Genomic DNA, 14414 nt, shown 5'->3' with positions numbered 1-14414 from the left:
CAGGACTGAGACAATACCTCCTCTTTGATGTGTCCCCAGCCACCGCACACCTGCCCCGCCACAGGGACAAGCATGGTGTGGCGCGAGAAGCAGGAAGCACCCTCTGATCCCCAGACCCCTTCTGTCCGGCCGCCACCCGCCGTCGTCTGTGGACACGGAGCCGTGAGCTCGGGGTTGTGGGCTGCTTCTGGCTCGCCTCTTTAGTCTCTTTCAGTCTGAGTCAGTGTCTCGGGTTTAATTTTTTCCTTGGCTGTTGTGACCTCGATACCTTTGACTATCACAAGGCAGCTGACTGAGAGAACGCCCCTCAGTCTGGGTGTGCGTAAGGCCTTGCTGCAGGGCTGTCACAGAGGACGGGTGTGGCCCTTTCCTGGCACTGTCCCTGCAGCCGTCCCATGAGGAGGTGTCTGCCAGGCTCCTCCCCTGGAAAGTGGCTCTTTCCTACTTTGCAATGAATAAATCCTGTGTTCTGTCGGGGGGCATTTCGAGACGACATAAGCACCCACTCCTCATGGAGCTCTCCATTCCTCTCTGCATTTCAGTGTGCATCAGTTTCCCTGTTGTACTCGGGGGGCTGCACCCTACCGCTAGTCACTGTGATGTGCAAACTGTCCTGGGTTGGTGGGGTGGTGGCAAGCCCTCGGCCTGGCATCTGGGCACCTCGTCTTCACGTGCTTCCCTGGTTGGGTGGACGTTCTAGGCTTACTTCATTCCTTGCCTGGGTCTCCCATTTCTCCAGAGAACCCTGGTTCCTCTTAGTGGGACTGGGTAGCTAGAACCAGGTGTGGGCTGCCTATTGGATCGCTGTCCCCAGCTGTGCCACACTCCCCTCGGTCCCCTCTCATGTGACCCCTCCTCGCCCACAGGAGCTCCTGTTTCTCTCCCACAGGCCTGTTCGAGTGGCTCTCCTTCCTCGCCCATCCAGGCTGCACAGCCCTGTACCCACCTCCCCCTGGAGCTCTGACGTCCCTACGCCCCCTCACTCCCGTGGCACCCTTCTCTCACTCAGGGTCTGACCCCAGCCAGGCTGCAGGCCCCCTAGAGGCCTCCTAGTCACCAGCTCTGGCCCCCGTTCTCCCCCTCTACCCCCACTTGAGGAGATCCTACCTTGTCGGGTCATAATGAATGGCTTTTCTTTCTCCACACTGATTTGATTTTGCAATAACGGGACCGTATTTCCTTGAATCAGAATCATGTGCTAGCTCATGAAATTTCACCTAGTCATGTCTTGTTCAAAACGAGAGCATCTAGGGTCACGTGACTGTGTTAGAAGACATCCTGAAACCTGCAGGAACAATGTGTTAAATGCCATCAACCACAGGTGGAAAAGGACCACTCACACTTGCTGGGAAGCATACCCCGGTGTGAGAGTCAGCAGCAGGACTCTTCAGGAACCTGGACTACATGTGCCCCTTTGGTGGCTGAGTTCTTGGTCCCATGAAGCACAGAATTTGTGTTACAGTGGTCAAGGGAAAGTCGATCTTTGCTTCAGTGAGATGTGGTCTCACCCCCAATTCCGTGATTGCAAAAACTCAGAGCCAACATGTGTCCTTCCCAGCTTTAAATACAGGCCTTCTCTACCCGAAGATGCCTTTCTTGACTCCCCCAACCAGTCTGTTCCGTCCATCCCAGTTCCTCCTTTCTGTTGCCTTGCTTGCTGGGTGCGGAGTCTCGCCTCTCTTGATGTGAACGGCGCATCCACTGTTCCCTTGGTAAACCCCTGTGCCCGTGGAAGCCTTCTGTGAAGGTCACCAGCGTCCTTGCTCTCAGTTTTCTCCCTCACAGCCCCGAGGCACCTGCCATGCTCCCTTCACGTCCTGGAGATTGCTCCTGCTTTGGGTCTGGGTCAGTTGCCTGCGACCCCCGTATCCCGTTACTGCAAACTGGGTGGCTTCTACAGCAGAGCAGTATGCTCTCATGGTCTGGACACCAGAAGTCACAACCAGGGTGATGGCAGGGTTGTGCCCCCTCCAAAGGCTCTGGGGGGCCCTTCCACGCCTCTTGCAGTCTCTGGGGGCTCCAGGTGATCCTTGGCCTTCCGTGGCTTGGGGCTGTGTCCCCTACCCTCTGCCTCTGGGTCAGTCTGTTTCTCCTAAGGATGCCCTCACTGGGTGCCAGGCCTACCCCAAATCCAGCACGATCTCATCTAGCCTGACCTCAGTTATGCCCACAAAACCCCTCTTTCCAAGTAAGGTCACATTCTGAGGTTCCACATGAGCATGAATTTTGGGGTTCCATGTGGACATAATGTTGGGGTTTCATGGAAAATCTGTTTTAACTCAGTGCAGGATCAGTGTGGGGGCTTGTCTCTATTCCTGGCACCCAGAGTCACACCCTGAGTAGGACTGTGACGTCCCTTCCTGCTCTCACAGCTCACCAGGTGCCTGGAGTGCGCAAGCGAATGGCATACGGTGCTGGTCTCCAGCCCCGAGTGGTGCCAAAGTCCACGACATTCAGCGGCCTGCCCCGCATGCCAACGTGCCCGACCCTTAAGTCCCGCATGTCTGGTAGGAACTCACTTTCACTCTGTCCCCCTGTCTGTCCACCACCATTCAGGCCCACTTCCCAGCAACTCCATTGTGTCAGAGGGTCTTCTTGTAAGTGTCCAGACTAAAATTCTCTACCATATCATGATATGGTGATTTGAGAATTTAGGGCAATGAAAGAGAAGCACCAGGTCCTGCTGTTGGTTGACTGAGGAAGGAAATTATGGGGTTGCTTCCCTTATACGGTATATTCCCTTTGGGTAAATTGTGAAGTTAGCTTAGGGTTGCTAAATAGTGTCTTATTGTAAATTAGTATTTTGCTCACAGCTTCAATTAAAAATAATTAAAAATTTTTGTAGTCTCCAAGTGAAAACCAGAACAAATGGCTTTTACTAACTAGAGGGAAATTTATAGAAGGCAAATAAAGAGAAAACAAGATTTAAAAAAATAGGCTGTCTGATAAAGTAGGAGGGAGATGAAGGGCCCACTTTTCCTTTAATAAGTTACATACTGTTGTAGTATTGCTGAGATTTTTCCCAGTTTCTGATTTCTACATTATTCTGCATTTTGACACTACCTACTTGAGTTTCATGCATTAGACTGTCCCTGGAAAGTAAAATTGAATTCTTGTGGTCACACATTTCCACAATATAGGAAAACATGGCATTTAATTCCAGAACTTCTAGTCTTAGTGAACGTGTTGACAAAAATAGTTATTTTTGAGCAAAAGCAAGTAGACAGAATTCACAAGCAAGAAGATGAGCTTCTTGTGTTCCAGCCCGCACGCTCAGCTAGAAATGTATGTTCCCCGTGGCCTTCCCACTTCCTGATCTCCATGTCACCTGGAGATAAAGGGAAGCTCAGAGAAGTTAAGTAGAATTATCCACGTCACCCAGCCAAGTCAAGAGCAGAACAAAGATATCATTCTTGGGGCTACCTAGCTCTACAGCTGCGCCCCTAACTAATTAATCACATTCAAATCATAGTGTAAGACCCCCTTCATGTGTACAGTGCCACAGGATCTCAGACTTCCTTCTAGAAAGAGTGGAAATGCGGCTGTGTGATAACTGACTTCCGCACTGTCCTGCAGCTATGCACAGACCAGGAGCTGCACAGAGCAGCAGCTTTCTGCTGCGAGCTGGACGCCTCGGCTCTCCCCACACATGCTTCCGCCCCAACTCCTGCTGCTGAGACCGGGCGCCTGCTGTCCTTTCAGATGTGTAAACAGCCACGGGACAGGACAAAGCAGGACTCAAATCATGACCATGGACAAGGGCAGCGGGAGAAGATAACAGTTGTATGCAGAGCGCAGTGTATGAGAAAAGATTTCATAGCATAAAGAACCCTTTCTCCCTTCGGTGGTAAACCCAGACCATAAGTTTTGAAACATAGTTGAACTCTATGACAAGGCTTTAAAACAGACCTATAAAGTAGGTTTAATCCTTCTCCAACTGGTTCTGCTCAATATAATTCCACACAAGGTATTTATTTAAATGGCATACTGAAAGTGCTTCAGAGCTAAGGATCTATTTCCTTTTTGCTATGTAGATTATTTTGATCAAAAGATCAATCTAATTAAACTAAACCCTTAAAGCAATTAGATGTCAATCTTCTCATTCCACAAATATGCTCGAATCTGAAGGCTGGTCTCCTGAATTGTAATGTCCTGTTGGTTTCTTGACTGCTACTGCGGAATGTCATTACTTCCATAAGGAGCCGCGGGGAGCGCCTAAATTCCTTTGCAGGTAAGCAGGAAAATCACACGTGGGATTTCCCTCTGGAAGTCTGTCAAGAAGACTTCAAGGTAACATCTGTCGGAGGCATTAGGTGGACAAAGACCTGGATTATTCTGGGGGGGCTCAAGACATCCGCTTCAGCTTTGACCTTGAGCAGATGGGTGACTGTGGTTGTAATCTTCTGTTGAATCCCTTTGGTTATGTCTAACCAAGCTCCTAACGTCTGATCAGCCATATCAGAGGGCACCGTAAATGTGGATAATCTGTAGCCCTGTGAACGCCGAGAGCTTTTGCGACACGTTGTTGTCACGGTTACTGCCTCACTCTCCAACACGGCTCTGAGTGGCTGCTCCCCCGCCCGGAGCGCAGGGCCATCTCTGGGGAAAGGTGGCTCTGGAAGCATCCCCACCTCCCCTGCCTCCTGCCCTTCGGGCACCTGGGAGCCACACCGCCTGCCGTCAGGGCAGCTGTCTCTGCTCACCAGGTAGTCGAATGATTTACCTCTGCGGCAGGTTGACTGTCCTTCCGAAACCGAGGCACCAACTGTGCGCTGGCTTCGATGAAGTCACCGCAGATGCTGTGTGAACAGGTGGGAGCAGACCCGAGTAGCATGGCTGCAGAGGGGAAGAGCGCCGTCTCATTTGTTTATTGGATCTCTGCTGTGGCCGTTGCTGCCAATACAAGGCCAGCCTACAGAGAGACAAAACCACCAGGTAACTCGGAGAATGACGAGGTCGCCAAGGCAGTTAGAGCCAACGGTGGGTGTTTTCTTGGCAGTTATTCCCAATTCATCCACGTTACTTGGGGAATCCATTAAATATTAGATTCTCGGGCCTTGTAGTGAATTAAATGGTGGCCTTTCAAAAAAGACATGGCCATGTTCTAATATCTGGCCTGTGTGATTGTGACCTTGTTTGCCAAGCACCTTTGCAGATATAACGAAGGACCATCGTGGATGATATAAGTGGGCTCTAAATCCATTGACAAGGATCCTTAGAAGAGGAGGGGAGAGACACGCAGAGAGAGAGAAGGCTGCGTAGGGGGCAGGCAGGGCCTGGCGCCATGTGGCCGCCGGCAGAGGAGGCCTAGAACGCTGGCAGCCCCTAGAGCCCCTGAGGGCCGTGTCCCTGCCCTCGCCTTAAGCTTGGACTTCTGGTCTCCATTTCTGTGGCTGTGATTTGTTTGGGCAGCTGCGGGGGCTGATCCAGGCCCCACGCAGGCTTCCTGGAGAGACTCTTCGGGGGTGAGACCCAGTTCCCAAAAGCTCTAGTTATTGCGACCAGCACACAGGTTGGAGAAGCAGCGCCTGAGTCACTGGACAGGCTCAGAAGCCCTTGGCACCTGTCGGACCGTGAACCGAGAGCTTACAAACACGGTGCCCAGGCCACGCCCCGATGTGGAGTCAGGGGGCCTGCGGGAGACCCGAGCCCCCGCGTGACCAGTGTGCAGGAAGTGGGGAGCTGCTGGCCACCTGAGCGGTCATGGGTGTGCAGATGTGGCCCGGGTGGGGATGGGCGCTCCTGTTGGGCCTCTGTACGACTCCTCTCCAGCTGCTGGCACTGGAAGCAGCCCTGCCCTGGGTCCTGAAGCCTCTGGCCTCTTCTTCTGGCCCGTTCTCCCTCTGCCTACCCCTTTGGGTTTAAATGAAGTATTATTTACGTACAGAATATACAGATCATAAGAATTCTTTGAGTTTCAAAGGTTGGAACCATCTGTGCAATCTCCACCCAGTTTCTGCCCTTGGAATGTTCTGGAAACCCCCTCCTGCCCCCATTAGCTTTCCCAGCCCACAGGAGTAACAGTGCTGTGCTTTCTGTCACTATAGATTCGCTGTTTGTTCCTCCGTGTGTCTTCTTTTCTCCACCTATTTTAACCCTTTTTCTTTACGTTGGTTTTCATCAGTCTGACGCTGACATGCCCAGTGTGGCTTTTTGTCTTTATCTCTGAGCCGCTTGGGTTTGTGGGTTATTGCTTTTCATTACATTCAGATTTGTTTTGGCCCTTCGGTCTTAAAGTATTTTTTTTCCCCCCCTTGCCCATTTTCTGCTTCTCCATTCCCTCTGGGTCTCTAATTTTCTGTCTTTAAAGTATCATCTCTATGCTAAAGAGTCTGAAGACCTAGCCACCCACCCCTCCTGACCTTGCTGCCGAGGTCTAAATTTCCAGCGGGATCCTGGACATTTGTGTACCAGTGGCATTTTTATGTAAGATCTCTAGAAGGCTTTAGAAAATGCCACTGAGGGCAGGAGAGGTCTTCCCAGTAAAGCTGGAACTTCGTAACTGCTTAAGGCGATGGTGCGCCTTGAAATTACAGGGAGCTGAGAATGTTCACTTGTGAAACACACATAACAAACTTACAGTTACTGTGCGGCAAACTCGGTTCCTTTGGAGGGACCAAGCCAGTGCAACTTTTGAACGTAAGGGGATGAAGGAGCGGGCCTCGGAGGGTGGGCTTGTCCAGGCTGCCTGGACCACGGTCGGGGAAGGTCTGATGGTGGGGGGAGGGGTGAAGACTGAGGCCTGATTTCAGGACAGCTGGTAGTCCCTGCAGTGTGCGGGTAGGGTCAGCGCACAATGGGATCCAAGTTTTAAAAAGCAACCTGTGTGCAGTGAGGGGGGAGAGACGGCGATGGAGATTACTAGCTTCCTAGCTGAAGGCCTCTGGGAGCACACAGCTTGGTGGGGGGCCAGGGAGTAGGAAATGGGTTACAAACTGGAGGAGAAAACACGTAGCCAAAATTGTAAAATTAGATGCAATTTAGGATACAGAAACGACATCAGTGAGAGAAACCAGCATAAGGATATTGTAGGGGAGAAGATGAGAAAGTAGGGTTTTCGTTTATCTACCTATGCATAGAGCTCGGGGACAGTTCAGGTCTCAGTGCAACACACTAAATAACATCTAAGGCCAAGACTCCCTGGGGGACTCGTGCAGGTCTGGAGCTCAAGCCTGGCTGGGTTAGGGGTGTGATTTTTCCATTCTGAAATCTAAGAAGTCCTTGGTGTGTATAAAAGCTATCACTTGTATGCAGGGGAGGACCCAAGTTTTGTGGGCCCTGAGGCTTGGACAGTTTGTGGAATCTTCCCTAAGAAAGGGAATACAAAATTAAGTACTGGGCTTTGGGGTCTGTGAAAGTGAAGGGCCCTGGACTGAAGCTTCATTACCTTCTGAGTAAATCTGCCCACGTGCAGTGGAAGGAATGAAGCATCTGGGCAGAATAAACAGCCTTGGACCCCACCGTCCATTTTAAGAACTGATCTGTGACCAGCCTCACAAAGCTCACCTCCCACGCTCTTGCCCAGCGGAAGTATCATTGCCCGGAACCTGGCTTATCTTTCCCTTGCATTTCTTTATAGAGTTTGCTACATATTATCTGTGTCCCCAAACAATAATTTACTTTTGCATGTTTCTGGACTTTATATATAAATGATGTTGAAAACCACGTTACTTTGCATTTTGCCTTTTTCGCTCAAACTATTTGTGAGATAGGTCTGTGCTGGTGCCCGCAGCGGCATTGGTCCCTTGTCCTTCTTTGTGTAAATACAGGCGGCCTCCTGTTTGCAGGGACCATGAAACACACGCATCCCGGAACCGTTTCCTCAGCCTGCACGGTTCCCAGGCGACTCCGTCTGTTTGGGCTGCTCAGATGGGGCTGCTTAAAAACAGCAGAAATTTATTGCTCAGAGTTTCTGGAGGCTGGAAGTCTGAGATTAGGGCGCCAGCAGGGCAGGGCAGGGCCCTCTTCCAGGTGGCATACTTCTCACAAGGAGGGAGGGCTTGGGGGTTCTGTGCGGCCTCTTGTAAGAGCACTAATCCCATGCATGGGGTGCCGTCCTCCTGAGCTAGTCACCTCCTAAGGGCCCCACCTCCTAATACTGTCACCTCCGGGAGTTAGGTTTTCAACATATGAATGCTGGGGGACCCAAACAGGACACAGCACCGGGTAACCGAGATTGTGTATCAATGGTTAGGAGACAAAGCCCAAGTTAAGAGTTCACCCAGCTGCTTAAAATGTGGTTCATTGGGAGGATGAGGTGTCTGCTGTGGTATTTTCTGTAATTCCTAAATGTCTGAAATTTTTGATTAAAATTAAAAACATTTTAAGCAAGCAATTAAACCAAAGAATGAACTAAATTAGGCAGGGAGACTAAAAAGAGGCCTGGGGGTCCTTCTGTCCCAAGTACCCTCCCATTTCAAGTACACATCAGAAATCCCACTGCAGACTGTTGTGGGAGGAGGAGGATGCTTTTTTTAAGGGACACATTGAAGCCACCACAGACAAGGGCATTCCAGACCTCTCCCAGGGCGGGCAGCCCTGCATGCTGATTTGTATCAACACTTGCGATCACACTTCTGTAGGTTGTCACTTTTCTCCACATCTGTAAATACTTCAAGTAACATACAGCATCCATAGCCAGAAAAGGCATTCCATTGTCTTGCCAATGGGTTTCAGCCCGGGGCAAGTTCACTATGGATTCAGTGTGACCAAAGAAATTGACAGCAAAATGTTCTTGGGGTGAAAGGGTTATACCCAACTTTATTTCCAAGGGGGCAGGTCAGTCACTAGAATCCCGTTCACTCAGAGTGACTTTGCATGCAGCAAGCTGGTCTCTGCCTCTGGGCCCCTCTGTCCACACAGCCGTCCTCCGGGCCTCTGTACTCAGCACTGCCACCACGCCAGCCTCTGCTCTGCTCTCCTGCAGCCTTGCAGCACTGGGTGGAGCTCTTTATATAGAGTCAACAGCCATGTATTATTGCCCACAGGTGTGCAGTGAGCTAGTCAACCAGGGCCAGGTGAGAATCCTGGCCCCAGGAGCTCTCCTTTTATCCACACACATAGACCAAAGTGACTCATTCACCCCTTGCTCGCTGGCAGTGCAGCCACAGCAGGGCGGGGGCCACACTGCCTGTGCCTCCGCAGTCCAGGCCCTTGCGCCTATCCCCTCAGTCAGTCGCCCTGACAAGTTTACTGCGCATGAGGTCCCCAGTTCATGGCAGGTGAAACAGATTTTACCAGATTACTAAATTCATGCACGTGCACAACCGTTCTGTGATGGCTTTACTGTATTTATCCTTGGTTTCCTACAGTTTTCAAATATTTCCAAATGCACTTCAAGTCAGATTCCAAAATATATGGAAGGGAGCTGCTTCTGACATCTTTTTGTTTTAATTTTATTTCAGATTTTATACAGTTAGACAACATAGAAAAGCATAAAACATTGACCCCTATCTTCTTATTTACATGATGTAAAACTGACAACAAAAATTTATCATGAAAGATGATGTTAAGTCGATCAGAAATACTGTCCATGGTGGATGATTCAATGAGATATGCTCTAGTCATGATTTTTCACTGTCCCAGAAGCTAATGCAGTTTGTCTACATGCAGCAATTAAGCAGTACAGTCACCTTTATGAGCTAACTGCTCTTTCCTGTCTTACTCAAATGGACTTACTCAAATGAGCAGCCCAGGCTGAGTCAGTGCCATTCACCGTCCACCAGGAAACAGCAGGCCTGCTCACCTCTTCTAATTACTTTCAGATCGATTATCTTCGATGACAATAGTTCTTCTAGGGTAGGACTCAAGTTCCACAAAGATATACCGGAATTCGTATTCGCCACTTCCTGGGTTCTGAAAAACAAATGAAGGCATTTTGCAGGTGCTCCTGTTCCAGAGCTTTCTGCCCCGCTGCACGCAGACAGCCCCCCACTGCGCCGCACACCTCTTTCACTTCCAGATGCACTGTTCCCTGCTTCCCAGGCTCCGAGCCCTCGATGTAGAATTTCACACGCATGTGTTTCAGCCCATCTTTTACATATTGAATAAAACTGTCAAGAAAATGAATGAGCACAGCCTAAATTCTTCTCATTTAAAAATCATCCCCGAGGTTTCCAACGTCAAGCAAATGAATACCTGACATGCTGCCTCCGGCCACGTCTTGTCATTTCACCATAGCCTTTAACAGGCTCCCCAAAGACACTTACAACCTGCAGAAGAAAGACAATGCTTTAGTCAGTGTTATTTTAAGCTTCCTAAGGAAGTATTTTTCTGGCAAACCAAGTGATTTATTTTAGAAAAAGAATTCAGTAAGCCTGGGACCCTTTCAAAATGACAACGCCAATGAAAAAGAAAAAACATTATGCAAAAATCACCCCATAAGTAACTTAAATATTTCAGGCACAGAGATCAAAATAGTAACTTTATGGTGTTACTTGCAGTTTCAGAACACTGTAGGCTGAAGTGAAGCTGTTCCTACTCCCCTTACAAAAAACAAACACAACAGAGCATTCATATAAATCAACACTTTTAGTGCCGTTTGTCTAATGGGGTCTCGTTCTAAAGGCTGTAAGACCTAGAACAACTTTTTACATCACTAAACAGTGAATCAAAACAAGTATAATGACCTTTTTAAAACCAGAGCTAGAGATGTGAATCAGTTATTCCTAATGAGCAACCTTACAATGAAGTGGCAATGTAGTTTTTACTGAATTTAAAATGCAAATACTTTGGACCTTTCTAAAAAAATAGAAATTTGCTATCAAACTACAAACAAACATTGTCTCAACTGTATATAGCTTCTCTTATCTTGCCCACTGGGTATCCTCAGGCAGGCTGTACTTAAGAGCAAAAGATCTGCAATCAAACAAACTTGGATTCAGGCTCCGGCTCCCCACTTCCTGATCAGTGATGTGTTGAGTTATTTCATTTCTTTGAAGTGTCAGTTTCCCCTTCTGCAAAGGGGATAATAGTGGTACCTAACACAAAGGTTTTTTTTTGTGAGATCTGAGATAATGCCCTGAAATACTGAGCATAGTGCTTGGCACATAATGTGTTTCAGTAGGTGTCAACGATTACTGTTATGATCACAGGGGCATGAATCAGGTTTTTTAAAAGACTAGAAAGTTACCATATGAATTCAATACTCTGGTATAATCTAAGTATTTAGTATCTTTGACAACTAGTGAAATGACTCCCTTAATTAGGGTAACACCCCTCCATGGATCTGTGGGTGCTTTTAATCAAAGAATTGTAAGTGCTGAACAAAGAGCTAACAATCACAATCCGACCGTTATGATTGTATTACTACGTACAGGAAACTTCATTAGTGTCAGAACCTGTGCCTGAATTCTGAAGCCCCCACTCAACCACCATTCCCTCCCCGTTAGAGTCTCTGTAACTCAGTCTCAAGGACCAACCTCTGGATGCGATCGGCATTTTTCTAAGGCTTTGCCATATATCTTATTAGGACTGGTTGAAGAGAAAAGTTCTCTGAAAATCGTGTAAAACAAGCCACCTGAAAATCACAGAAAGAGAAGGTCAAACAAGAACAAGAGCAGAAGTTAAGTTAAAACAATACCCGGGGGTATTATACTTGCTGTGATTTCAACCTGTAATGCTGATTCCAATAAGCACCACTATTAAGTAGGTAAAATCTCTTCCAGCTTCTTTCACTGTAAAGAGAAAACACCACGGGGTTACATGTGTGTCAGACGTCAGCAGGAACGCTTGCAGCTCCCATGTCTAGTAGGTGGGACAGGACCAAGGACCTAGTAAGCGGGTCTGTATGTGTTCTGGAGCAGCTGTTCTCCAATGTTCCTGCGAATTAGAACTACTTGAAAGTTTTTAAAAGGACTGCAGCAGAATTCTGGGCCTAGGAACCATTATTCATTTAGTGTTACAATTCTAGTACCTCCGAAGATGAGGGAATCCCTTGAACAAGTGACTCAGTCCCTCCGAGTGCAAACTCTGCTATAGATTAGGCAGAGGCATTGTGGCCCCTCTGTTAGGTATATGGTAGCCACAGAATAAAGATATCCACAGACTTACCTGGCAGTCATTTCTCTGATTTCCCTTGTGTACCTGGAATGAATACACACAGTAACTACCTCAGCTCCTTTGGTGAGTGGGGTGAAAGCCATCATAATGGAGAAAGTCAAAGGGAAGCCTCTGAAGCTGCCCCCGACTGACCAAAGACCGTAAATATTTATGCCATCATGTTAGAACTCAAACAGGTGGCACGTGTGACAGACTCGGTAAGGCATGTGTGGGGAAGGAGCCCAACAGAGCCAGGGCTTGCCAACCACATGGGCGACCCGCTCAGGAGTACACTGTATGAGGCACGCTGGGCACCCTATCCCAAAAAAGGACACACTATGGCATCCTCTAAGTTCTACCACAATGTGTGACAGGCCTCTGGACTCTGGAGGCAGCATCTTCCGTATGTGGGAATAATGCTCCCACCTGTTGGATGAGTCGTCTCTGAACAGGGTCCAGACCAGGAGGAAGCTCTGCAGCAGGCCCCGCCCACGGTGCACTAGTGCTGCTGGGCCGGAGGGCCTGACATGCCATCTGACACTCATGCGCCTTTGACTTCTGCACACAGGCTGTTTGTGTTAAACTTTTAGTCATCCCTTATGAACTGTCCAGGCTATTATGGATGAATGATTATATTTTTGACATTATGATTGGTAGGATAGTTAAATTTTTTGTTAACATTGAAAACTATGTGCATTGAAATGACAAACTAAAATATTAACAGTAGTCATCTTTGCATGGTATAATAGCAGGTTGTCTAGCCTGCTTTCTCTGCTACCTTTTAACTCATGTTTTCTACAAATTCCTTGTGAAATAAAGAAATAGAATTAATGATCTCTTCTGAAAACTGATGCCTTTCTCTGATAGAATTAATTTCACCTTTCTATTTTATATGTTCTGTTACTGCCTGTATCATCTGAAGGTAAGTGATTTTTTTGAACATTTTAAATTCTGTAGTATATATAGTCTAACTCAGCATCTGGGCACAACAGTATTTACTTGAGATGTGTTTGAATTGATCTGCATGACTTAATCCCCACAGGTTATGACTGGATAATCTCTCCCACTTATTCTATCCAATTACTCTTCATCATATGCTGTCTTCTACTCTTTCTTTGTAATACAATGAATCTTTTCTCACTGTTTCACATTCTGTATCTATTTTCTTCCCAAATAAGAGGTAAGCTATTTGTGTATAGGAGTTCTCTGACACCCATCAGCATCCATTCAAGTACTAAGCAGAGAGAAAATGGAAGCTCAAGAAATACTTGTGAATGGCTGTCCTAAAGAGCATTGACCAGGATATTAAATAACCCAGACTAGGAAATTCGAGATAAGTTTGCACTTGTGTGAGATTGGGGAAGTGTGCCTCACGTGTAAAAGGAAGAAAACTAATGTCTGAGAGAGTGAATGCGAGACTCAAATGAGATGAAACAATACCTGGGCAATCCAACTGTCTATTAATGTGAAACAATTGTTTTAAATTTTATACAGCTCTCTCCACACCACAAGTAACCATAAATTGAGAAAGATTTTCTAGGTATATTCAACAAAGTTATGTCAAAATCAACTTTAAAATTTGAGTTCAAATCTGAAGAAACTGTAGCCTATGTTCTCTGATTCTGAACTGTGTTAAACGGTTCTACCTTTTAATTTTTACGAACTGTTGTTCTACAGCACGAACTCGTGCAAAAGGGCGTGGCAGCGCCTGTCGCTGGTGACTGATCTCTACTGGAGAATCCTCTTTACCTTTCTGTGCCGTTGGGATGGCGGGCTCCCCTCTCTGACTGCGCACAGACACTTGCTTGCTGCTGTCTTCCTCTGCTCCCCGGGGGCTCTGTCCCTGCGTCCAGAGGGTCTTCTGGGGGGCTCCAAGCACACGTCCAGGGCGCACTGTTTTCTCCTGGCCCGGCAGCCCCCATCTCAAACTGGGCTTTGTCTTCAAGCAAGCTTTACTGAGCACGAGGTGTGGCAAAAACAACCGTTTCCCCGAGGACCTGTGCAGCTTCTCTGTATATTGTACAGCTCGCAGTAAAGTACAAAGCATGTTCCCAGAAAACCGCTCCCCCCAGGGGAGATGCCAACCACGACTGAGAAGTTTCGCCACCCGCTACACACCCTGAGTTCTACACGTTCACAACGGCAATCCTGCACGGCGTGTCCGGCAAAATACGTTAGCTCCAGCAGCGTAAATTAAGACGAAAAGTCTCCCAAAAGACGTTGATAGCACCTCCTTTTCTTTACGGTCCCGTTTTCACTCGGATTAAAGAGCTTTGCTCACCTTCCAGGGGGACATTCACACTCTGCCCGCCATGGTGTGCACAGCAACCTGAAAACCCTTAGGGCTCCTGGGTATCGTAGTTTGAGGCGCTCAC

At 47.9% G+C, this 14414-nt stretch overlaps 1 protein-coding gene across 2 annotated transcripts; it reads right to left on the bottom strand.

Annotated features, from left to right (window-relative positions):
- Nucleotides 1-8730: 8730 nt before the first annotated feature.
- TIMM21 (translocase of inner mitochondrial membrane 21) lies at nucleotides 8731-14371 on the bottom strand. 2 transcript variants are annotated; one of them, XM_037007366.2, is made up of 7 exons: nucleotides 13789-14371; nucleotides 11613-11675; nucleotides 11421-11518; nucleotides 10138-10211; nucleotides 9947-10052; nucleotides 9746-9855; nucleotides 8731-8948 (listed from the first exon to the last, which is right to left on the bottom strand). In XM_037007366.2, exons 1-6 carry the CDS (start codon nucleotides 14084-14086, stop codon nucleotides 9751-9753), a joined length of 744 nt encoding a protein of 247 aa, XP_036863261.1. In that variant the 5' UTR covers nucleotides 14087-14371; the 3' UTR covers nucleotides 8731-8948; nucleotides 9746-9750. The 2 variants fall into 2 exon arrangements, with proteins under 2 accessions (XP_036863261.1, XP_036863260.1); XM_037007365.2 differs by lacking the exon at nucleotides 8731-8948 and having other exon boundaries at nucleotides 9380-9855; nucleotides 13789-14369.
- Nucleotides 14372-14414: the final 43 nt, after the last annotated feature.

Source organism: Manis javanica, chromosome 9 (genome assembly GCF_040802235.1).
Source record: "Manis javanica isolate MJ-LG chromosome 9, MJ_LKY, whole genome shotgun sequence".
Taxonomy (NCBI): domain Eukaryota; kingdom Metazoa; phylum Chordata; class Mammalia; order Pholidota; family Manidae; genus Manis; species Manis javanica.
This window is presented reverse-complemented; position numbering and strand designations above follow the sequence as displayed.

Coding starts and splice junctions, on each gene's coding strand:
- TIMM21 (XM_037007366.2), bottom strand. CDS start 14,086: ATGCTTTGTACTTTACTGCGAGCTGTACAATATACAGAGAAGCTGCAC. Junction 11,676..13,788: donor CATCCCAACGGCACAGAAAG/GTAAAGAGGATT, acceptor TTCTCTTTACAG/TGAAAGAAGCTGGAAGAGAT. Junction 11,519..11,612: donor TATTGGAATCAGCATTACAG/GTTGAAATCACA, acceptor TGTGATTTTCAG/GTGGCTTGTTTTACACGATT.